Raw genomic sequence first — 25,935 nt, 5'->3', positions numbered from 1 at the left:
CCTGACGTTTCTGTAGCATAAAGAGTGCAGGCAGCAGCATTATCGGGGAATGGAGGGGACAAAGAACCAGGGAGGAAAAGTGAAATGCTTCAAGGTCACAACCATCCTTACGGACAGAGCAAGGCTAGAATCCAGGCGCTTTAGTTCTTTTGCCTTTTTCTTTCTTTCTTCATTGACATAATCGCTGTGCAATATTAATGATAATCTCAGGTGTATCTAATTCTTTTTCCAATGTTTTTAACATTCTGCTATATTTCATCAATGCAAAGACTGATACACGACATGCGTGCATGCTAAATCGCTTCAGTTGCGTCTGACTCTTTGTGACCTATGAAATGTAGCCTGACAGACTCCTCTGTCCATGGGACTCTCCAGGCAAGAATACTTGAATGGGTTGCCATGCCCTCCTCCAGGGGATCTTCCTGATCCAGGGATTGAACCTGTGTCTCTACATGTCCTGCATTGGTAAAGCAGGTTCTTTACCACTAGTGCCCCTGATAAATGACATATATGAGTCAAACAGAAAAAAAATACTAAGTGAAAGCATATAAATTATCAGTACAGTGATGAGTCAGTGAGGTTCTAGAACTATGAACTAAGCAACCTACTATCTCATTCTCCCTTCATTTGTCTTTTGTTAGACTTACTGTGTCCTTGCTGAGCCCAAATGCTATGTGGGCTGCTCTCTGCTTTATGTACATTTTGATTCATCTTCAGAGGAATATAAAGGAAGTAAGTGGTATTAGCCCCATTTTATAGATAAGAAGACAGAGGTTCTTGGAGATTTGAGTTCTTGCTTCAGAGAGCAAACTCAATTCCAAAGGGTATATCCCCTCACCCCACAAAAGTGCATATCCTGGGACATCCCTGGTGGTCCAGTGGTTAAGACTCCATGCTTCCACTGCTAGGGGCCTAGGTTTAATTGCTGGGTCAGGGAACTAAGATCCTGCATGCCATGTGGCACGGCCAAACAAACCCACCAAACCCAGAGTGCATGTCCTGAAATGGCCCCACTGGATTTGCTCTGACTCTAACTGGGTGACTGGCCCGCCCACGCCAATCAAGAGGTGAGGAGTGCCCACAGGGAGGACTCACAGCAGGACGTGTAGTTCCTCCAGCTGGTCACGGCGATCCCCTGGGTCTGGCAGGTGCTGGCGTAGTTCTGCAGCCAGCTGCAGGCGGTCTGCACAGCGCCCCCATCAATGCAAGAGTCGAAGAGGCAGTTCTTGTAGAAGAAGGTGGGGTTGACCTTGCTGTGGCACTTGGTGAAGCCCGCATTCTGGCTGGGGATCAGGCTGCAGAGCTGCTGCACTTTGGAGAAACCTTCCACCTTGGCACAGGATGGGCAGCGGTCACCACAGCCAACCTGGCAGAAGGTGTCCCTCTTCACCCAGCTCTGTCCAAACTCATTGACGCTGGAGGCCAGCAGACCCATGGGCATCTCCAGGTCGTCGTCGGGGTTGCCGTTGTAGCGGCCACACAGGCCGTAGGTGCTGTTCTGCATGCTCCGAGGAACCGTGACGGACAGGAAGGTCTTCCAGTCGTAGACCACCTTTAGCCCAAAGTCAGTTTCCACCACCACGTGGAAACCAAAAGAAAAGATGTTTATCTTCCCTTGTCCCAACTTCAGGGGCAGATAGAGCCGCTCATTGTTGACCTGCAAGAGGAAGCGGGTCGGCATAGACAAATCCAGGTGACCCAGACATTCCCCCCACTCCCGCCCGCCACTGCTCTTTTAATGATTAGACTCCGAGAGGCAGCCCCAGAGGGGGGCTGGCGCAGGTTGAATCCAATCTTTGCATTTAGTGTCGTTTCTGTCACTCAACTATTATTATTAGGATTTGAACAGACTTAAATGACTATCCTTCGTACACTAATACACCTATTTATTTCAGTGCCTTCTGCTTATAGCGTTATTTCCCCCAGGAGTTCAAATTGTTTTCTCCAAGGTAATGAGAGGGTAATAAGAATTCAATTAAAGTTTAGACTAAAATATCCAAACCTACAACTCTTATGTTGCTATTTCCAGCTCTTCCGTGGATTTATCTTAGACAAGCCTCAATTTATTAAATCCTTTAGGATCTTCTTTTTCCTGAAGAATGACTTGACTTTGCTGGTCCCTCTGCCAAGGATGCTATTCTTTACCCGTCAACATCCTTCTCATCCCCCAGACCCTGCTCAAATGCCAGCTCTTCTATAAGGCAAGATTTTTGGAGCCCATGGTCAGAATGAATCACTCCCTCGTCTGGGCAACCAGAACAAGTTATTTATACTTCTCTCCTGTTCTTCTGCACCTTTGGCCAAGATCAGGCACACGTACCTGCTACTGAAGCATACATGACATCAGCCTCATATTACAGCTGGTTGTCTACACGTCTGTCTCATCTACAGGGTTAGATCTCATCTACAAGAGCGACTTGAGAGGAGGGACCACATTTTTATCCATCTATGCATCCACCTCCCCCTCGTTCCCTGCTGGGCGCCCACCACAATACCTAACATGAAGAGGGTACTTGACACATGTTTCCTCCGGTATATTTTAAGTTGAGAAAACAAGGAAATCCCTGAGCTTCAAACTCCAGAACGGTATGGCCCTTGCACCATTTTGGTTCAGATAGTTAAATCCTACAGCTCATGGCTGGGTGAGTGCGTGCTGGAAAACAGAGACTGTTGTGAGCACTAAGAGAAAGCTGATCTTCCTGGTGTGAGAGGAAGGTGGCTGCCCTTTGGGGTGGTCTGAGGTTGCTCTCTGACTGGAAATACCTCCCTTCTGACCTCCTTAATCTCTTTCTCATCTGATGCCCCCATCCCCAGCCCAACCACCTTAATTCAGACTCTCATCACCTTCCACCTTGACTCTTAAATATACCCAACTACTGGTTTCCCTGCCCCGGTCCTCCCCTCTCCTCCATTCACTCTTCACTGCCTCTCCAATAATTTTTAATGCAATTAATACTTAAAACCCTCTCTGCAGTGAGAATGAAATGGGGGATACGCTCAGCACATCTGACAGGGCTCTCCAGGAGCTGGCCCCTGCCTCAGCCCCAGCTCACTCATTTCCTGCACCCCAGCCATACCCAGCACTGCACTGTGAGAGTCGTTTCCTAGGCAGGTTGATAAGAAGTCTAGGGGTCCCCAAGGAGAGAGGGGTCTGGAATTCTCAAGGAGGAAGGAAGAACTAACTTTTTTTTCCTTCTACATTCCTTAGGATTATATAATAATAATGTATCCTGCCTGAGGACAGTCTCTGGATTAAACCTTCTGGCTAATCCTGTTATCTAAAATATGGGAGTAGGTCTTTACAAGGATTGTATGACAATAATGTATCCTGCCTGAGGACAGTCTCCACATTAAACCTTCTGGCTAATCCTGTTATCTTAAAATATAAATTATGGGAGTAGGCCTGGTGAGGTCTTTACAACCCCCAGACTTTCTTTTGATTCATTGGAGAGTATATAACTCCACTGCTAACACTAGCAAGGGGGTACTCTTTCTACCCCTTCTGATGTCTATGTCAGAAGCTTTCTCTATCTCCTTTATACCTTAATAAAACTTTATTACACAAAAGCTCTGAGTGATCAAGCCTCGTCTCTGGCCCTGGATTGAATTTTTCTCCTCCGGAGGCCAAGAATCGTGGCGTCTTTTCGTGGTTCAGCAACAACCTTTCACCTGCTCCCCAAATGGACTGAGTCACACCGCTCCACGTGGTACCCCTTTTGCTGTGAGTGTGGTGGTGCTTCTGAGTCCCTCCAGGGGACCATCCTCAACAGTTGTGAATGTGGGCTAGTGGTAACTCATAGTTGGTCTTGCCTAGGAGATTATGCCCTCCTATTCCAGCTGACCAACACAGGGGACCAATTCTGTGTGCGGGTCATGCACTAGAGTTCCCGGTGGCTGAAGCTGGTGACCAGCTCAGGTCACATCTTCACTAAGCTCTCTGCTCCTGGTACATCCCTCACTTTCAGGAACCACCTTCTCAGATTCTGCCTCTAGGGGACCAAACCTAAGACAGCACTGATGCCCTTATCCCATCCTCCTACTCTCTGGGGCAATATTCACCCTTCAAATTTCAGCTCAGCTATCTCCTTCTCTGTGAATCTTTGTCTAGGCAGGACTCACTCACTCACCCAGTAGCCATCAGTCTGGTACTACCATGCACCAGCCACCCTGCTAAATGCTGGGATAAAGCACAAGGCTCTTTCCCTAGGAGCTCACAGGCGTGTGGCCAAGACAAGCACATAAGCAGGTAAAAATACATTGTCTGATGAAAGTTAACAGTAGAGATAAAGGCACAGGAACAGTAGAGACACAGGACCCAGACTCAGCCTGGGGACAGAATCAAGGATACCTACAGAAGATGGTGCGCACACCCAGCTCTGAACAGTGAGTAATGTTGGCCAGTCAAGACAAGTTAAGAGTTTGGGATTACAATATATACATACTCGATAACTAGTTAGGATCTATTGATTAGCACAGGGAACTCTACTCAATACTCTGTAATGGCCTGTATGGGAGAAGAATCTAGAAAAGAGTGGATATATCTATATGTATAACTGAGCTACTTTGTTGTACACCTGAAACTAACACAACACTATAAATCAACTATATTTCAATAAAAATTAAAAGCAGAACAAAACAACAAAAAAGAAGGAAATGAGAGTGAATAAAAGGAAATCCCAAGAAGAGGGTGTAGCCTAAGTCAAGGCCAAGAGGAGAGGAACGGCCTCATACATATGAGGAATTACAGCAATTTAATGATGCTGTGTCCTTGGGGATGATGGGAGATAAAGATGGAGTGATGGGAGGTTCCTGGACCATGGAGAGCCACGTATGTCGTGTCCCGTGAGATCAAGCTTGAAAGAGACTCATTCATTTTGCAAAAAAGTCACCAGTGATCTTAGTAAAAGAATTTCAGTAGCATGATGAAACCAGAGGTTAGACTATAGAAGTTAAACAGCAGACAGGGGATATGGAAGCAGAGGTGACTCCAGGAGTTTGGTAAGAAAGGGGAGGAGAGGGATTAGATAGAAGAGGGACTGGGTTGACTTGGGGTCAAGGTTTGTCTTAGAATAAATATGTTTATGGGTTGAAGAGAAGGACCTAAGACATGGGAGGGGGAGGAGATGGCAAGAGCTTGAGAAGGCAAGATAGAGATGGTGCAGGCGGATAGTGGCCATGGAGGGGGATAGTGGCTTCATTCTCTGGAACAAGGAGAGGAGGTGAAGATGATGTGGTGATGGGTCATTTCAATGACAGGGTGGAGGAGGAAAGTGGAGAAGGGAGATCACATCTGGTAGGCACAATTCTCTCAATAAGGAGGCCCAGAGCTCAGGTGACAGGTTCCATGCAGACCCATAATACAGGTATGAAAGGTCACCAAGAGACACAGAGGCCGGAGGGCCCCCCACCAGCCTTGACAACACACAGGAATAAGCGAAGGGCTGTGCACCAAATGGCTCACAGGTGCCGGCTGGCGTTTCTCCACATCCTCTGTTCCCGGCTACTGGATGTCAAGCAGGAGGCGATACCTAGCGGAGGTCTTGTACCTGGATCACAACTGACAGGCTTCCAGTCCTGTCATTGCCCAGGAGAACCTTGGCTTCTCCCGTCTCTGAAGCCCCGTGAATGCCGCCTCCATCCCTACATCCCTGCCCTGTCTGTCCTTGCGAGTGAGAAACGGAGGGAAGGAAGGAGGCCGAGGAAGGAAGGGGTCAGTAAGGAAGCAGGGCATGATGGATGGAGGAGGTGGGCATAAAGGAGGAAGAGGACAGGGCGTGGGGATCAGTGTGGGGCTATTTGTTTTTAATCTGAGCATCAGAAATAAGGCCACAAACTTGCTTTTCAGTGGAGAGCTTTCCTTTAAACAGCTGGCCCGGACCTGCTGCTGCCTCTTCAGCTGCTCTGAGGTCCCCTCACAGCCCCCCACCTTGCTGCCCATCTGGATCTCCATGGACGATTCCTGGTCCTCCTTCTGGGCCTGGCCAATGGATAGCTTCAGGGCTCAGCTCTGGGTCATCTCTTCCGGAAAGCCTTCCTTCTCCACCCCCAGGTAGCCCAGGCAACCTGTTCTCTCATGACACCCACCTTCCTGCCCACACATCACATTTTTCTGGGATTTCACATCATGTTAAAGTTACCTGCGAACATGTCTGTCTCGCCTACTAGACCCTGAGTTCCCTTAGCACAGGAGCCCTGTTTGACTCATGTTTCTACCCTCAGGGTTTGGCACAAGACAGACATCAATACAAGCCCGTCAAACACAACTGAGCCAGAGTGATGTTCAAAGGTCATCCCTTCCCTGCTGCCCATGGGATGAGCAGTCAGTGATAAAGACGCTGGCTGTGAGGGTCCCGAAAGCCTTCCCCTCAGCCTGGACCACTCAGGCTGTGTTGAGCCTGCGGGAGACGGAGGACAGGGGCCATCTCTGTGGAGCTCGGGCTGTGGACAGCTGACGCTTGGGCTGTGCGATGCCTGGGCGTGGCTCCCCTCTCCTGCTCACCCCACACCCTGGCTGGTACACACACAGCATGTTTATTTCTAATTTTCCTCAGCTTAGTGGATTTCCCCATATCCTCAGTTCTGCAGGGAAAGAGTCACAGAGGGGCCTGGCGTCCCCAGGAGTCCCCCCAGGCCCCCTCTGGTTCTGTGAGCGCCGGCAGTGACCCGGCTCTGCTGCTGTGTTTTGCCCGGCGCTCGACTGTGCGCTGTCATTATGACGGCCGTTATTCTTCTCAGGGAGAGATGGTGACTAATAATAACATCATGGGAAAAACAAATGCAAATCATTGAACAAGCAGATCCTGTAGTGCATATTAATAATTCAAAGTAAATGCTAAATCTATCCCCCAGGCCCCAGAAGGAAAGAACCTTCAAGCATCCTGAACTTGATCTTCCTGTCAGAAATTGGAAAGCTATATGCTCTATTCCCAGCTTGGGCATCTGAGGACATCTGGGGACATAGAAAGGCAGGCTGTGGAAAGTGTCCCCCCACTGTGTTAATCAGTTCCTCTTTGCTGCCCATGACTCTCTAATTACTCCCTGTTATAGACTGAGTTGTGTCCCCCTAAAAGATACACTGAAGTCTTAACCTCCAAGACATGTGAATGTGGTCTTGCTCGGAAATAGGGTCTTTGTAGATCTTAATCAAGTTAAGATCAGATCACGCTGTGAAAGGGTGGACCCTAAATCCAATGACCAGTGGTCTTAAAAGGAGACAGATTTGGTGCAGGGGGAAGAAAGCCATGAAAAGACGGAGACAGAGCCTGGAGGTATGAGGCCCCAAGGCAAGGGTCACCTACAACCACCAGAAGCTGGGAGAAAGCCTGGAATAGATGCGTCCCTAGCACCCCAGAAGAACCAGGGGGCCCTGCTAACACTTTGATTTCAGACTCCTAGCCTCCAGAGCTGTAAGAGAGTAAGTTTCTGCTGTTTTAGGCCACCTGGTCTGTGATGCTTTGTGATGGGAGCCCTGAGAACTAATATATTCTCCCCTCTTCATCTCTTTTCTGAGAGGAAGAGACCAGCAGTTTGGTTCTCATGGCTCTTGACTTCAGCCATGAGTGCATCTCAAGAGACATGTGCCTGGAAGGTGAGCTGACCCAAAGAGAGGGAACACCCAGTGAGAGTGGGGAATTAGCCACTGGGGAGAAGAGAAGGGAGGGCAGAAAAAAGAACAAGTGTCCATGAGGATCTGCTGTCCATATGTGAAGGTAACAGGGTCAGAAAACATTGGTAACCTCAGATGTCTATATAACTAAACCTTGAGAGTGTGTAATGCAAGGCAGAAAATATGATTTCATAGGACACTGGATGAGATAGGGCTTACGAACAGATTGTATTTTAAAAGAAGAGAACAACCTGTAAAGTAGAAAGGTGGAAGAGTGTTAAATGTCACAGAGAGAAGGAATGACATCAAAATTTATAAATCTAAGGGTAGAAAAATATCAGAGGAGGAGCAAAGTACAAATAGGATGCAGCCACATGGACAAAATGATTGATGTCTTTGTTTTAACACAATTGATGAAAGTGAAGGAGAGAAGTTATTGTAATGAGTGACTTTGACTATCCAGACATTTGTTGGAAAACTTATGTGGCTAAAAGCAAGGCATCTGATATATTCCTAACTTGTCTGGGTAGCAATTCAATCTTCCCAATTGCTAAAGAAGTGACCAGCGGCAAAATGAAAGTCGTAGGAACCTTGGAAGAAAGGGCTTATTATGTCATCTGCTTCCTTTATTTGACAAACGTTTGAGTGTCATGGCACACAGTATATTCATTTTACATAAAGATGGATTAGGTGTGGTTCCCACCCTCAAGAGGCCCACAATGAGTATTGAGTGAGCCAGACACAAACATCATGGAAAAAGGCACTATGATTAATGCCTTCAACGACTGAGGAACCAACTGTTAGAAGGAAACACATAGGGAAACAGTAGGGGGTTTGGGTAAAATATCCAAGAAAGAAGAGGAATGTCCATAGTGAGACTTTCATCTTAGGTGTTAAAAAGGCACATTTTCCAGTAAACATGAAAGATAAGACAGTTTAAGAAGCAGATGGCTGGTGAGAGCCTATTGTAAAGCACAGGGGAAAAAAAAGTACAATGTGTTTTTAGGACATATATTAAGCTAACCTTAAGAATGCATTCCAATATACAGAGAGTACAGACAAATATGTGCTTCCCTGGTGGCTTAGCGGTAAAGAATCTGCCTGCCAATGCAGAAGACTTGAGTTTGATCCCTGGATTGGGGAGATCCCCTGGAGAAGAGAATGGCAACCCTCTCCAGTATTTGGGGCTTCCTAGGTGGCTCAGGGGTAAAGAATCCACCTACAGTTCAGGAGCTGCAGGAGACACAGGTTCGATCCCTGGGTCAAGAAGATCCCTTGGAGGCAGAAATGGCAACCCATTCCAGTATTCTTGCCTGGGAAATCCCATGGACAGAGGAGCCTGGCAAGCAACAGTCCATAGGGTCACAAAGAGTCAGACACGACTGAGCGGCTAAGCACAAAGACAAATACTGTTTGATTCCACTTACATGAGGAACTTAGAACAGTCAAACTCATAGAGTCAGAAAGTACACTGGTAGATGCCAGAGGCTTGGGTGGGGAGGGAAGATGGGGAGTTAGTGTTTCATGGGGACAGAGTTTCGGTTTAGGAAGGTGAAAAATTCGGGAGTGGAAAATGATGAGAATTGCACAACAGTGTGAATGTACTTACTGCCACTGAATCATACAGTTTGTAATGTTAGTCACCAGCTGTGTCCGACCCTTCGAAACCCCAAGGACTGCGGCCTGCCAGACTCCTCTGTCCGTGGGATTCTCCAGGCAAGAATCCTAGTGTGGGTTGCCATTGCCTACTCCAGAGGATCTTCCCGACCCAGCGATCGAACATGAGTCTCCTTCATTGCAGGCAGATTCTTTACTGTATGAACTACAGGGAAGTCTCAAACTGTACAGTTAAATATGTTTAAAATAGTACGTTTTATATTATGTGACTTTTATGACAATAAAAGAAAGCTCATAAACCTCTGTTTGTCAGAGAAGGGGGTTAAAGGAAATCCTAAGAAAGGAAAGATATCAGCAGAGCTGCCCAAGGAAGTCTTTAAGTCAGGAATTGAAAGGGAACATATACAAGAGGAAGAAGCACCTCCTTAGAGATGTGTTACCCACAGACCTGGGAAGGTAGTGTTAGAAGGCTGACATCCTGAGTCAGTGCCTCCAAAATGCTAAAGTAATGGCTTGTTAGTGTCCCAAGTTCTACTTAGGGTGGGCCCTTGAAGAAGGGGTGGCCGGGCTTTTGCTGGAGCCTATGTCCACAGGCTGGACTTTGGAGTGCACGAAACTCCTCGACCCCTACCTGCTCCTGTCTTCACAGTTAATGGAGTGAAAATGTGGGAAAAAGTAAGAAGATTATAAGGGAGCCCCCAAGTGCTCCAAATGTGGGCAAGACTCTTGAACTCCCAGGTTCCCTGGGAACCAAAGGGAGACTGGAAGAGGCAGAAGGAGACCCAAGCAGGCAAATGTTTTTATCTCAAAAAAGAGAAGGAGGGGCTTCTCTGATGGTCCAGTGGTTATGAATTCACCTGCCAATGCAGGAGACACTGGTTTGATCCCTGGTCTGTAAAGATCCTACCTGCTGCGGGGCAACTAAGCTCGTGAACCACGAGTACTGAGCCCGTGCACCTTAGAGCCTGTGCTCTGGAAGAAGAGAAGCCAGCACGATGAGCAACCTGTGCAACGTAACTAGGGAGCAGCCCCGACTCGCCACACTAGAGGAAGCCTGCACACAGCAGCGAAGACCCAGCGCAGCCAGAAACAAATAAAATAAAAGGCAAAGAGATGGATTAAACAACAGTACACTTGCAGATGCCTAGCCTGTACTAGGCGTGCCTTCTCCTACTTAGACAGCAACTGCCTGAGGCCACGTGGCAGTAGTCGAGCCGGGACTCCATCTAGGTCTGTGCCGTGCCTAGCACGCTCTGCCGTGACATGAAAGGCTTAGTCCCTAGAGCTGGCTCTGTTCCTAATTCGGTGCCTGTGACCTGGGTATTTTCCTGTCTGAGGGCTCCATTCCTTATCTGTAAGATAAAGTGACAGGCAATCTGCAGGGCCCCTCTCTGCCCTGACATCCTCTGCTTTCTCTTGGATCCTGGGCTGGCCTGGTTCAGCTGCAGCCTGGCTTGCTGGCCCGGGAGCCCTGTGCTCACATCCCCACGGCGCCCCTGCTGGGGCCCTGCACCCACTCACCAGCACCGTGTGCTTGTAGGCCCTGTGAATCACGATGCTGTAGCCCCACACGCTCACGTCCACCTGCTTGACCCACAGCGCCAGCGACGGATCTCGGTCCTCGTTCTTGGCTGTGACGACGAACTTGGGGAACGTGTCTGAGTTCGGCCTGCTTCCTGTGGTGCACAGGATGAGCGGGCAGCTGGTCTGGAAGTCAAAGGGGAAGCCGTCAAAGGTCAGGTAGTGGCCGTAGCCAGAGACGACGCAGGAGGCGTCCGTGCGGGCCTGGCAGTAGTAGAGGCCGCCCTCCTCCATGCAGTACTCGTCGTCCTTGCAGGGGACGCTCTCACAGTGGACGCTGTTGTCCGTGCCGTTGCAGTAGCAGAAGATCTGACAGTCCAGGTCCACCCAGAAGGTCTCATTGGTGGCAAGCTGGTGCCCTTCGAAGTTGCAGCCACACTCGCTCCGGGTGACGCACTGGCTGCCTTGCAGGGCGTAGCCCTCGTCACACTGACACCCCTCGGAGCAGGTGTCCACACAGATGGGGCCCAGGGCCAGGGTCTCACAGGTCTCCGTACATGTCATGCACTCCTCGAAATGGCTGTTCTCCGGGCACTCCAGAGCTGAGGGTGGGCAAGGAGAAGAGGGGCTTGAGAAAGCAACAGAGAGCAGAGACAGAGTCTGTGTACACTCATCAGCATGCACGAGTGCGTGTGCATTCACGGGTGTATGCACATGTATATGTGCATGTGTGTGCACGCATGGGTGTGTGCAATGCACGTGTGTGCCTGTGTGTGCATGCATGTGTATATGCTGCATGTGACTCTTACTTGTCCAGCACAGTGGGCTCAGCGAATGCCAAGTGATCAGCACGCCGCCAGCTTCACCGGGGGTGATCCATCCGAGACTCCATGAGCCTTTGCATGTGCCCCTCTAGTGCACTTGAATTTTCACATAGAAGATTCTGGGAGGACGGGCCTGTTCTGAGCACCCACAACATGCCAGGCACTGTTCTAGGCATTTTAGTGTGATTTTCCCAACAATCTGGATGGTAAGGAAAGTCAAATCACCCCTGTCTTATAGGTGAGGAAACTGAAGTTCAGTGACTTCACCCCGCTGGTAAGTACTGGAGAGAGATTCGAACATGTGTTTCCTAAATCTAAGTCTCCAAACTCAAAGACTCTGGAAAGAGAGTCCTAGAAGGAACAAATGCTTTGAAGCCAGAGAGACCTGAGGGTACCGTCTCTGAGCTTCAGTTTCATCTTTTATTGAATAAGGACAACACTTAACTAGGACCGCTGTTCTGAGGATTAATAACCCAATATGCCAAGTCCACAGTAGAGCGTCAGTAAACGCTATGCTCTTCCCCTCTTATACTTCCCCCCATCACAGACGGGCTTCAGGGAGGTGCCACCACTCTACAAACCGGTCTCACCCTGGGTCTTTCGTCTCTCTGCTCCTGTGCCTTCTGACCCCTTCCGCCACTGACTTCAGAAATGGTCACCCCCACCTCCTCTGCTCACGCCCTTGGCCCCACCGGCATGGCCCTCTCCGAGCGAAATGCTACCCATCGTCCAACTCCACCTCAAGTTGTGCTTCTGTCTAAAAGCCTTCCTTGATGGATTAAGTCTCTGAGTCACTAAGTGCAGCACATAAAAGAAAAGCATACATCGCTCACCATGGGGTTCTGCGTGACCTTCCCATTTCTCTTTATTATTTTTGTTTGTCAGAATTTGATATGAGCCGGGGTGAGTCCAGGAGCAGAGAAGAAATCTATCTGCAGGTCTGTGTTGTCTGAAGATCTGTGAAGGTCCTAACCCACCATCTCCTGGGAGTTTAAGATCTTGCCTTTAAGGCTCTCTTTAGGTATTATGTACACTGTCACTCCTTAAGAGGGTTTTTTAAACCAAGGACACAAAGGACACTATAGAGAAATAAAGCGCCTGGCAGTAATAGCTCTGCCAACGAGTACCAACTAGACAGTTCTGCACTGCGGACTGAAAGCCAATCTTTTCCTTCCCTCTGGGCGAAGGGGTTGTCTCCATGTCCATTGACTAGTTGAAGGCTAGTTCAGCACTGATAAAATATGTCTGTAGAGAGGGATTTTCACATTTGTCTCTAAATTATGAATGTTCTAACAGTGACTGCAGGTTTATGGTGATAGCAAATAACATGACTTATTTAAATGGCTCCCGTTTTATGACTTATTGTGTTGTCTGAATGTGTCTGAAAGTCTGGCATATACAGAAACGAAGTAATAAAACTTCTCCTGGCCCCCAAAATGCCTCTGAAATTACTTAATTGGGCAGCCTGACTCTGCCAGTGAGCGCTTGTTAAAAAAACATCCGAACACAGAAGCAGTGGTTGTCTCTCTCCAGGCCCAGAGAAGATTGTGTTCCTGATTTGCAGTTGTCATGCAATCCAACCCCCACTCTGCAAGATCCCGGCCAGATTAACCTCTTAGCACCCAGAGGCTTGATTATCAAGTGTGTGTGCTCTGGACCACCTCGCCAGACCCATCCACGCATCCTAGTGCATTCTCGAGTGCGTGCCGTGACCTTCCACCAGAGGAAGCCAGGCTCTACGTGGCTGCTGCTATCCACGTGCCTCCCTCTAAAAGAGGTACTTAAAAGCACTTGCTCCAGCTCTGCAGGCCCTGATGAAGGATTCAGTTCAGTTCAGTCACTCAGTCATGTCCAAATCTTTGACCCCCATGGACTGCAGCAAGCCAGGCTTCCCTGTCCATACCAACTCCCAGAGCTTGCTCAAACTCATGTCTATCGAGTCAGTAATGCCATCCAACCATCTCATCCTCTGTCATCCCCTTCTTTTCCCACCTTAAATCTTTCCCAGCACCAGAATCTTTTCCAGTGAGTCAATTCTTTCCATCAGGTGGCCAAAGTATTGGAGCTTCAGCTTCAGCATCAGTCCTTCCAATGAATATTAAGGACTAATTTCCTTTAGGATTGACTGGTTTGATCTCCTCACAGTCCAAGGGATGCTCAAGAGTCTTCTCCAACGCCACAGTTCAAAAGCATCAATTCTTCGGCACTCAGCTTCCTTTATAGTCCAGCTCTCACATCCATACATGACTATCGGAAAAACCATAGCTTTTACTAGACGGACCTTTGTCAGCAATGTAATGTCTCTGCTTTTTAATATGCTGTCTAGGTTGGTCATAGCTTTTCTTTCAAGGAGCAAGTGTCTTTTAATTTCATGGCTGCTGTCACCATCTGCAGTGATTTTGGAGCCCGAGAAAATAGTCTCTCACTGTTTCCATTGTTTCCCCAGCTATTTGCCAAGAGGTGATGTGACCGGATGCCATGATCTTAGTTTTTTGAATGCTGAGTTTTAAGACAGCTTTTTCACTCTCATCTTAACTTTCATCAAGAGGCTCTTCAGTTCCTCTTTGCTTTCTGGCCTAAGGGTGGTGTCATCTGCATATCTGAGGTTATTGATATTTTTTTCCAGCAATCTTGATCCCAGCTTGTGCTTCATCCAGTCTGGCATTTCTCATGATAACATGAGTGACAATATACATGATGAAGCATGGTGACAATATACAGCCTTGATGTATTCCTTTCCCAATTTGGAAACAGTCTGTTGTTCCATGTCCGGTTCTAACTGTTGCTTCTTGACCTGCATACAGATTTCTCAGAATGCAGGTATAGTGGTCTGGTATTCCCATCTGTTTAAGAATTGTTTAGAGTTTGCTGTCATCCACACAGTCAAAGGTTCTGGCGTAGTCAATATAGCAGAAATAGATGCTTTTCTGGAATTCTCTTGCTTTTTCAATGATCCAACAGATGTCGGAAATTTGATCTCTGGTTCCTCTGCCTTTTCTAAATCCAGCTTGAACATCTGGAAGTTCTCAGTTCATGTACTGTTGAAGCCTGGCTTGGGGAATTTTGAGCATTACTTTGCTAGCATATGAGATGAGTGTAATTGTGCGGTAGTTTGAACTTTCCTTGGCATTGCCTTTCTTTGGGACTGCAATGAAAACTGACCTTTTCCATTCCTGTGGCCACTGCTGAGTTTTCCAAATTTCTGCCATATTGAGTGCAGCACTTTAATGGCATCATCTTTTAGGATCTGAAATAGCTCAACTGGAATTCCATCACCTCTGCTGGCTTTGTTCATAGTGATGCTGCCTAAGGCCCACTTCACTTTGCATTCCAGGCTGTCTGGCTCTAGGTGAGTGATCACACCATCATGGTCATCTGGGTCATTAAGATCTTTTTTGTATAGTTCTGTGTATTCTTGCAACCTCTTCTTAATATCTTCTGCTTCTCTAAGGTCCATACTGTTTCTGTCCTTTATTGTGCCCATCACTGCATACAGTGTTCCCTTGATATCTCTAATTTTCTTGAAGAGATTTTTAGTCTTTCCCATTCTATTTCTATTCTATTCTATCTAATCTTTCCCCCTCTATTTTTTTTGCACTGATCAGTGAGGAAGGTTTTCTTCCCTCTCGTTGCTATTCTTTGGAACTCTGCATTCAGATGGTATATCTTTCCTTTTGTCCTTTGCCTTTAGCTTCTCTTCTTTTCTCAGCTATTTGTAAGGCCTCCTCAGACCACCATTTTGCCTTTTCGCATTTCTTGCTCTTGGGGATGGTCTTGATCACTGCCTCCTGTACAATGTCACAAACCTCCATCCATAGTTCTTCAGGCTCTCTGTCTATCAGATCTAATGCCTTGAATCTATTTGTCACTTTCTCTGTATAATCGTTAAGGGATTTGATTTAGGTCATACCTGCATGGTCTAGTGGTTTTCCCTACTTTCTTCAATTTAAGTCTGAATTTGGCAATGAGTTCATGATCTGAGCCACAGTCAGCTCCCAGTCTTGTTTTTGCTGACTGTATAGAGCTTCTCCATCTTCGGCTGCAAAGAATATAATCAATCTGATTTCAGGATTGACCATCTGTTGATGTCCATGTGTAGAGTCTTCTCTTGTGTTGTTGGAAGAGGGTGTTTGCTATGACCAGTGCATTCTCCTGGCAAAACTCTGTTAGCTTTTGCCCTGCTTCATTTTGTACTCCAAGGCCAAACTTGCCTGTTACTCCAGGTATCTCTTGATTTCCTACTTTTGCATTCCTGTCCGCTATGAGGAAAAGGGCTTTTTTTTTTTTTTTTTTGGTGTTAGTTCTAGGTCTTATAGGTCTTCATAGAATCACTGATGAAGCATGGGGAGAAGCAATTCTCAGCAGGCATTGCAACCAGGAAAAGAAAGCATCATTCCATGCCCCACACTTACTTCACATGAACAATGCCACCAAACTGTGCTTGGTGCAGTACAAAAACAATCCAGTGACATTTCCTGCTGGGTAGGAGCTCATAGTCTAAAAGGATGACACAGATACAGCCTGGCAACAACATGGGTTGGGTATGGACAGACTCTGTAATCCTGTAACATGAATGAACTATAACTACAAAGCTGAGTGCAGGGGGAGGGATGGAGATCATTGCAGACAAGCTAGAAGTAGGGCAGAAGAGGATATGGGAGGTGGGTTAATGAGAAGGCCTTGGGAAGGCATTCTGAGGTCCCAGTAGGTGTGGTGGTAGGTAGAAACCTTGGAGCCTCCCTCCCTTTAGGTGAATTTCTGAAAAGAGCATTCCCAGAATTCCAGCTCCAGGATTCACAGCCTCTGCCATTAAACCCTCCCCAGTGTGGTCAGGGTCACCAGGGACAAAACCGCCTAGCTCTGGGATGACACTCCTTTGGATTTTGGATTTTTGATGCTCAGAAACAAGGGCATTATTATAAAATAAAGATGAGTGTGTGTGTGTGTGTGTGTGTGTGTGTGTGTGTGTGTGTATTAGCTTTGTCTAAGAATTTTCTACTTAAGAGCTTAGAGGCAAAGTAAGGATACTCCAGTACTGATAGGTAAGCCTCACCCAGACCTTGGCTTCTTCTTCTCTTTTTTTAATCTTTTGGCCCTGTTGCAATGTCTCTTAGTTTCCTGAGCAGGGATTGAATCCATGTCCCCTGCACTGGAAGCATGGAGTCTTAACCACTGAACCACCAGGGAAGTACCCAGACCTTAACTTCTAATAACACTCTCCACCAAAAGGAACCTGGGCTTCTTGGATTAATGGTTGATTCTAGGCTGGGGAAGGGAAGGCTAAAAGATGATGTGGAGCATCTAGTTAATCTAGAAAGTAAGAAAATGGGTGGGAGGGAGCTTCAAGAAGGAGGGGACATGTGTATACTTACGGCTGATCCATGTTAATGTAAGGCAGAAACCAACACAGCATTGTAAAGCAATTATCCTCCAATTAAAAACAAATTAATTTAAAAAAAGAAATAAAATGACAGAAGCCTATGAAGAGGAGGTAGGAGGCAACTTGATGGGGCTCCCACGGGCCAAATTTGAAAGAATTTTAATGCCAAAATAATTAACAAATGTAATATATCCCCAGTGGTTCAGTGGTAAAGAATCTGCCTGCCAAGCAGGAGCTGTGGATTCGATCCCTGGGTCAGGAAGAGCCCTTGGAGGAGGAAATGGCAACCCACTGCAGTATTCTTGCCGGGGAAATTCCAAGGACAGAGAAGTCTGGCAGGCTACAGTCCATGGGGTCAAAAAGAGTCGGACATGACTTAGTGACTGAGCATGAGCATGAGCAATAGGAAACACAAATAACTGGAAAAAAAAAAAAAAAAAACCAGGAATCCACATGTCCATATTGCTAAAATAGATGAAGGACTTCCCTGGAGGTCCAGTGGTTAGGACTCCACGTTTCCAAAGCAGGGGGCATAGGTTTGACCCTTGGTCAGGGAACTAGATCCCACAAGCTGCATGGTATGCTCCCTCAAAAGACAGATAGATGACTGAGATAAATAAATAGGTGGATGGATGGATAAATGATAGACAGGTGACAGGCAGACAGAAGAGAAGCGAGGGCTCAGCAAAATAACATCTGCTGACGGGTACTAGTGGAGAGAGTACAGGAGCTGGAAATTGTCAGCTTGTAATCATCATGCTGAAGATCAATACGAGCATAAGTCATCAGTGGGCACTAAATCGAGGAGGGGACTCTGAGGACAAGCAGGATACTGCATGGTCTTAAAGTATTTCCCCACAGAGTGCTCATTAGTTGCACGGGAGAAACCCCATAGTGACACAGAGTGAAGACATTTGACAACTCCTGACCAGGGGATCGACATGCCCATCCCTAATGAGAGGAGGCTCTACACAGGATGCCACCCATGTGACCTGACACCAGGAGGAAAACAGGCATCTCCTAAGCAGGAAGCTTGGTGCAATGTACAGTGTTACCCCGTCATGGGGATACATCCAACCCAAACGGGGGGCCATTCTATTTCAAAAGGGGAGAGACTCTTTCTTTAAAAATGACAAGATCATTAGAGACAAAGAAAGCTAAAGAATTGTCCCAGGTTTAAGGAGAACAAAGAGATATGACAACTCAATGCCACGTGGGATCCTAAGACTAGATCTGTATTGAGAGAGGGCTAAAGCCATAAAGGACATTACTGGGTCAACTGGCAAAATTGAAATACAGATGTTAAGTTATCACATCAATGTTAAGTTTCCTAAGGTCAGTAACTGTACTATGCTATGAATGAGTGTCCTGATTCTAAGGAAATACAGACTTATGTATTTAGGGGCCAAGGGATATGATCTCTGCAACTTCTTTTCAAACAGAGAGACAGTGAGAGGGAATGACAAGCCCAGTGGGGCAAAATGCTAGTAGATTCACCTGGGTGAAAGCTTTATAAATAGGCTTGTACCTTCCCTGTAACTTTCAAGTTATTTCAAAATAAAAAGTTAAATAGGAAGAAATACAATGGGAAAGAGATAATCAGACGTGAGGGGTGGAATTCTCAATGGTGGAGCTGGTCTTGGTGAGGTCTGACCTTCTTGGTAGGGAAGAGATAAGGAGATGTAGTCCAGGTGGGTCAGTCCTGGTTCCAGGCCTGGGTCCCACCTCCTCAGTCAGCCCTCCTTCTACCTTTCCACTTACTCCTTCCTTTGGGCTCCCCCATCTCCCTCCCTTGTAGCTCAGTCAGTAAAGAATCTGCCTGCAGTGCAGGAGACCTGGGTTTGATCCCCGGGTTGGGAAGATGCCCTGGAGAAGGAAATGGAAACCCACTCCAGTATCCTTGCCTGGAAAACTCATGGACAGAGGAGCCTGGTGGGCTGCAGTCCATGGGGTTGCAAAGAGTCGGGCACGACTGACTTCCTTACACTTACTGGGCTCCCCCATAGCCGAGGAGGTTCTCTATCTCCTCTTCCCAGCAATTATTCTAATTACTGTAGTGCCAAGAGGGATGAGACACTCTGGGGACAAAATGAAAAGTCAGCTACATGGTGCTCTTCATAACCATTGTCAAGTTATCCTTGGGAATAGGGCTAATCTCTACTCAGGAGAAGGTACCCCAACTGATCACTTTCTGTTGAAATGAACGGAGTCCTGCTGCCAAGAGAGAAGGCATCCACTGAGCTGTCACAAAGATTTCTGGTGCTTTGACATGTGTCTCCTCCACTAGATAAAACCAAGGGTCAAGAGCTAACTGTTCTACAGCGAAGAGGGACTGTGTGATGAGAAACAAAAATAAAGGTGAGAAACAGTCTGGTCTGGGGGGACAGGCCTTCCAGAGGACATCCAAGTAAAGTCTGCAAGGTAATTAGATTGTCCTAGAGTGCAGGATTCCACCAGGAAGAGAAGAAGATCCCATGGGATGTCTCAGATCTTGCCCCGCCCGTCATCCCTGCTGGCCTCCCCCATAACGCAGCCCCAACTCACGGCAGAAGTCGTGGGTTCTCCAGGGGCCCACCTCCACATCGGCGTTCTTGCAGGCACTTGCGTACCGGGCCACGGAGTCGCAGAGCTCCGACTCGTTGCCCCCGCTCTGACACAGGCGGAAGAGGCAGGTGCGGTAGTAGGCGGTGACGTTGACCACACCGTGACACTCCAGGAAGGAGCTGTTGGAGGGGTCGTTGATGATGCCGCACCTGGAGCGGCCGCGGTAGAACTTCAGCAGCTCCGAGTCATTGTTGCAGGCCTTCAGCAGGTCCCCACACTCCCCGTTGCAGATCTCCTCGAAAGTGGTCCAGCTCTCCAGGAACACTGCCAGGTTGTCCGTGCACTTGCCAGTGGGGAGACAGAACTCGTCGCTGGCATTGGCATTGAAGAAGCCGCACAAGCCCCCCGTGCAGTTGAAGTAGGCCGTGGAGAGTCGGATGTAGAGCAGACCCACGTCTGAGTACTGCACGGTCAGCACACCCTTGGACTCCACCGTCGTGCTGTTTTTGTTTCGATAGATTTCCAGCTTTCCCGAAGGATGGAAAAAAGGCAGTTCCACTTCCTGACCATTCACCTGAAAAATTAAATCACTGTCATTCATCCCAGATATGCACAGAGTGCCCACAGTTTCCTAGGCTGTGAATAAAGACACGGTTCTGCCCCATGACTAGCCCTTGGAGAAATGTTGAGAAGCTGACAGTCTGTGGAAACCACACAGATGTCAACTGTTTTTTCATGGGCATCTTTGCTGCTTTTTTTCCAGGCTCCTCTGATCCAACACATTTGCTGTGTGTGTGTGTGTGTGTGTGTGTGTGTGTGAGAGAGAGAGAGAGAGAGAGAGACCCTGAGCTAGTTCCAAACACTGAAGTGTGAGCAACAGTCATTGGAGATATGTGACTTACTCCTGCGCCCGACGTCCCACCTCCTTCCTCTCCCTTCCTCGCTCTTCAAATCTTACTTTTACTGTGTCTCAGCCCCTTGGAAGCACACGGTATATATATAATTATCCAGCTGTCCATCTGCCTATCTACCTAACACTAGTTCAATAAATTAATTTCTGCCAGCATGTCAGTGGGAATAAAAGCACAGCCCTTTCAGTTTGTGGATGGATGTTTTATTTACTGCATTGACTTTTGCTTTCTAGATTAGATGTCATGTGATATTATGAAATGCATGTACTATTGGAAGGAGGGTGAACCGCCCTTCCCCCACCCTCCCTCATCTCAGTTCTGCCACCATCCAGTTGTCAGGCCCAGGGCCCTCACTTAGCCTTTTTGGGATTCTCCTATGAAAATGAGGAGTTGCACTAGATGATTTCCAAAAATTCCTTCTAGAACTAATTATCTATGAGCCTGTATGTGTAGTATTGGGTATTTTAGACCAGAACAGAGGGACAGGAGGCACCATGGCAGGCACCCTAGCATCACATCGATTTCCATCTGTAAATAGAAGATCCAGCACAGTACAGGGTAAAGAGTACAGACTCTGGAGCCAGCTGACCCAGCCTTGAATCTCATTTTAGGGCTGTGTGTCTTTAGAGGAGTCACTTAACCTCTTTGTGCGTCAGTTTTCTCATCTGTAAAATGAGAATAATGTTATCTATGACCCAGGATGAAATGCCATACTGTTTAGGATAGTGCTTGGCACATAGGAGGCGTCCTGTAAATATCTGCTACTCTGGGGAGCTGGTCCTCCTCTCATTTGAGGAATCCCAGCTTCACTCCCAGTCTCCACTTGATGCATACTTGGTGTTGACAGTTTGAAAGCTCTCCCATTTCAGAGTCACTGCGGCCCTAGAATCCGCTCACGGTCAGAGGCAGCGAGGCAAGCCTGAAGAACGCGGCTCCACCGCGGGACTCATCGGAAAACTCTCCAAGGCCACAGGAGTCTTACCTTGACCTCCGAAGCCCCGATGCCTCCTATCTTGACCTCTTGGTCGGCCACCAGGATCCGGACGCCCCGCAGCCAGGCGGGCCCCGCCTCGGGCTTCTTCTTGTTGATGTCGATTTCCAAGTACTCCGGGCGCTCGGGGCAGGTTTTGAGGAGCGTGTAGGAGAACTCGGCGGGGAAGGCGTAGGCGGCGCCGTCGAAGGTGTGCAGTACCTGGCTCTGGCTGAGCAGGCACACGGTCTCCCGCTTGGGGAAGCAGCCCTGATAGCCGTCCTCCACGGCGCACACCTCGCCGCCGCGGCACGTCTTGTTGAAGCAGTACACGTCGCCGCCCTCCTCGCACAGGCACTGTACCGTGCAGTTGGCCGTGGCCCAGAAGAACTCGCCCATGGCGTAGTAGTGGCCGTCGAAGTCACAGCCACACTTGTGCAGCGGGACGCACTGGCTGGTGCTGAGGACAAAGCCTTCGTTGCACTCGCAGCCCTCCGTGCAGGGCGTGACGCAGTTCTGCGAGGCCGTCAGGTCCGAGCACGTGTCTGGGCAGCTGCTGGTGCACACGGAGTAGTGGCTGAAGCTCGGGCACTGCACGGTGGACACTGACGTGGGGGAGAAGAGAGAGTGTGACAAGGTGAATGACCCGGGGGCTGGCCGGCCAGCTCCACCACGCACGGGGGGCGACGGGGGTGGCCTGGAGGAGGAACGCCGCTTCCGGACCGGTTGGTTCCTGGAGGAGGGTCTAGCCGGCACTCGCTGGGGGAAGGGAGACTGAGGTTGTGTCTGCAGTGAGGAGCTCAGCTCCGTTGGTAATAACTACTGAGCTGCGAGATGGATTAGAACCTCATTTGATCATCTCGGAAGAAAGATGGAAGAAAAAAAAAAAAAAAAGGATGGAAGAAAGACTGGAAGAAAACTTCAGGTTACTATCCTAACTAGATTTGACCGATTATTCAATACAGGTTTAGTATTGAGTGATCTACAACCAGGGAGATGGTTTAAGATATTCAGCTGATGGGCGTATAAGTTGGTCTGATTTTAAAGAGCACGCCCCATTCTTAGAAGGAAATAAATCCAACTTGCAGGAGACATGAAAAAGGTAACTCTTAAAGGAGGAATTTGAAAAGTGAATTTTTGAACAGGGACCGAAGGAGACAGAAAATGAATTCTCTGGGATTTGAAAAATAAGAAAGAATCTTGGCTATCTGGAAAGAATCTGTGTGCCCGTTCCCCCAGGAGACTAGATTGGAACTAGATGCCTTCCAAAGGTCCTTCTTGCCTTCGAAGCATTCAATTCTTATTCTAAGAACACCTGACTCTGGTTTGGGTCTGGTTGAATCCAACAGGCGGGTGCTCAAGAGCCTGGTAGACTAGTTCTCTGAATTAAATCTAATTCATCCCACTGAAGTGAAAGACAGAGAAAGAGAGTAATGTGGAGGGTAGGAAAGCAGTACCGCTGGAAAAAATTAGCCATGATAGGCAAAAATTTAGGCAAGTGGATGCTCTTAGATTATACAAGGATTAAAGAGAAGTCATAGTGAGTCTCAGCTTGAATCAGCATTTGGATACTTCAGGCGTTATAGAGGCTGGCCAGTCCCCAGAGCAAAAAAATAAAAAACAAAACTTAAATATATTGTCTTTTAATAGCTTGATTAATTCTGAAAGAATTGATTCTGATGCATATTAATTTCTACGAAGCCAATGAAAACTGATAGGAAAAAATTGCCCTCTGGCCTTGGAATTGAAAGAAACTAAAAATCTCACCTCCGTAATAGCACTCTCAAATGCATGGGGTATAATTTTCTATTTACTCTTGTGGAGAAAACCAAGGACTAGGAAAGAAACAAAATTACAACAGGTGATTTGGTTTTTTTGTTTGCTGGCTTTTAACATTTACATTACTAGGAAGAGTAGTTACAGAGAGAAAGTTGCATAGGAGGAAACCATAAAACAGCTAAATGGTTCCAAACACTCAATCCAAAAGTGTAATTCCAAGGGGACAAGAGGGTTTCCCACACTGTCGGGGCTTTTCCTCACCACCCAGCATTTTGGAAAGCCTCTACCTGCCCTGCCTACTGCCCCCTCTCTGACAGCTGAAATGCTCCAAAGCAGGAGTCATAGAACCTGGAGGGACTGCAAGTGAAGAAGAGCCAAAGGCAAAAATGCCGTGGGTTCTATATAAATATCTGGATGGTGCATTCTTTCCCCCAAATCTGGTCTTGATTCCCCAGGCCAGCATCCACATTTCCGCAATGGCCTTGGAGGTAGACACCTCCAGCTTGGACCGCCCCCCTCAACCTTGCCTTGGCCACTACTGCTAATGGCCCTACTCTGGCCACACATTGCCTGTCTCCAGACCACAGATGCTTATTACTGGTTTCCTGTTTTCTGATCACCATTTTGGATGGGGAGAAAGTCAAGATCCTTTTATAGTTCATTCTTTATCATTTGCGATACTTCAACCTCAACCTAACCCTCAGGAAATGTGTCTTAAGAGGGAGCTCTCTGAGGAGCCTGGAAACCCTCTCCCAGCCCCCCTGCACACGAGCGGCTTTCCATGTGGACGGGATGCCAGCTTACCACACCCAGCCTGGATGCGCCAGTCTCCGATTGGAATGCCCAGGCCTTGGCACACGAGGGCATAGGCCTGGATGGCCTGACATAGGAGCGTCCCGTTGTCCCTCACACTGCACAAGTCGTACACGCAGCTATGCACGAAGGCCGTGGGGTCCACAACAGTGCCACACTCCCACAGGGGGCCGTCCGTCCTGTTGAGGAAGCCGCAGTAGTCGGGACCAAAGTAGAGGGCCTCGGTGGCCATGTCGCACTGAGTGCAGTTGTCCACGCAGCCCGAGTCGCACTTCCACTCGGCGTGGTAGACCCGCCAGCTCTCTCCCAGGTCCAGGACTGACATGGCCGGCCTGCCGTCAGGGCGCAGGAAGTCATCCAGAGGGTTTTTGTTGTAGTTGCCGCAGAGTCCGCACGTGGAGTTGATATAGGAGCCTGGGATGGAGATGGAGGCGTAGTGCTGGCCATCAAATGTCACTAAGAGCCCAAAATCCGTTTCCACGGCAGTAGACATGCCACTCTGGTAGATTTTCACCGCCCCCAACTCTAAGGTGACGGGCAAAGAAGCCACTAGGTCATTAACCTGCCAACAACAGCAATAGTGAAAAGGCAGGTGAGCGGAGGCCAGGGTAGCAGGTCCAGCTGAGGTCAGGAAAAGGAGGAGGAGGAACTCAGCGCCCCAGAGTGCGTGGCCCCCAAGCTGCTCAGGCACCAGAGGGCAGGGCTTGCCTCCCAGGAAGGCGGAGGCTCCCAGGACCCTTGGCATTTGAGTTGTGACAGATATGCACTGCTTAATGCCACTCTAGACCCCTCTGGGGACCAGCTGGTGGTCAACACTTCCTGCCTGGCTCTCAAGGCACGTGTGCATGCTCAGTCATGTCTGACTCTTTGCAACCCCATGGACTGTAGCCCCCCAGGCTCCTCTGTCCATGGGATTTTCCAGGCAAGAATACTGGAGTGGGTTGCCATTTCCTCCTCCAGGGGATCTTCCTGACCCAGGGATCGAACCTGCGTCTCCTGTATTTCCTGCATGGGTGGGCAGATTGTTTACCACTGCACCCCCTGGGAAACCTGGCTCTCAGGCCAGCTTCAAGTCTTTTCTCGAAAAACTAGTTACCTGGCTTTTCCTCTTTTCTCCTCGAAGTCCATTCTTTAAGTCTCAGCTCAAATCACATACTTTCCATGATTCTTGCGCTGCCTTTGGCACCCCTGGACACTCCTCCCAGCAGGCAGGGGCACTATAAACCGTCCCACACCATCAAGCTTTGAGGCTGCCCTGGTGTTACTTTCTGAGTATTTCACCCTGTCACTTCCTGATACCAGGACTTTGTCATGTCATCATTCAACACAACAAATTTGAACACCTACTAGGTACCAAGCACTATGTTAGGTGTTGAGAAAAAAGAATCTTAAAAAGTAATTGTCCCTGCCCCTGATGAATTCTTGGTCTCCTGAGGAAGAGAGACACAGATATCAATTGTTTTAATTTACCAGTTAAAATATGCATTCATAGGTGATGCAGTGATGCAGTGGGAGAGGGGTACCTGACCACTGATCCAGCCTGGGGAGGGGGCATTCATATCAGCTTTTTAGGGGCAATCAAGTCTGACCCAAGTCTTCAGAGATAAACAGAAGTGGCTGAAGGAAGAGTAGAGCTCAGAGAATTCCAGGACAAGAGAATGAAGTTGCATGCGTAGATAGAGCTGCATGAATATGAGGACTGTCATCAGGTGTTGCTGGACTGCAGAGGGAAGGGGTGGCTGGAGAAGAAGGTGGAGACACAAGCAGGGTCTGTTCATTCAACAGATGTCAACAACATAGCCCTTTCTGTGTGTCCAGCTCTGTTCTAAGAGTTGGGGACAAAAATGTGCTTCTTAGAACATCTGTTTCCCTTCAGGAGACCAACAACAAACAAAACCAATAAGGAAAATAGATAACAACACCAGGAAACTGTTCTGCAGGAAAATAAAGCTGGGAATGTGGGTCCAAAG

At 48.1% G+C, this 25,935-nt stretch overlaps 1 protein-coding gene across 1 annotated transcript in view; it reads right to left on the bottom strand.

Annotated features, from left to right (window-relative positions):
- LOC122693632 (tubulin-specific chaperone cofactor E-like protein) overlaps positions 1–25,935 on the bottom strand; it is a 161,710-nt gene that overhangs the window by 33,856 nt on the left and 101,919 nt on the right. Inside the window, exons 14-18 of the mRNA XM_043901299.1 lie at positions 23,957–24,527; positions 21,386–21,978; positions 19,493–20,066; positions 10,745–11,346; positions 1,096–1,657 (exon numbers count right to left, since the gene is read on the bottom strand). Of these exons, the coding sequence (XP_043757234.1) occupies positions 1,096–1,657; positions 10,745–11,346; positions 19,493–20,066; positions 21,386–21,978; positions 23,957–24,527 (2,902 nt within the window). The remainder of the gene's footprint in view (positions 1–1,095; positions 1,658–10,744; positions 11,347–19,492; positions 20,067–21,385; positions 21,979–23,956; positions 24,528–25,935) is intronic.

The sequence above is a fragment of the Cervus elaphus genome, chromosome 1, assembly GCF_910594005.1.
Source record: "Cervus elaphus chromosome 1, mCerEla1.1, whole genome shotgun sequence".
Classification (NCBI taxonomy): domain Eukaryota; kingdom Metazoa; phylum Chordata; class Mammalia; order Artiodactyla; family Cervidae; genus Cervus; species Cervus elaphus.
This window is presented reverse-complemented; position numbering and strand designations above follow the sequence as displayed.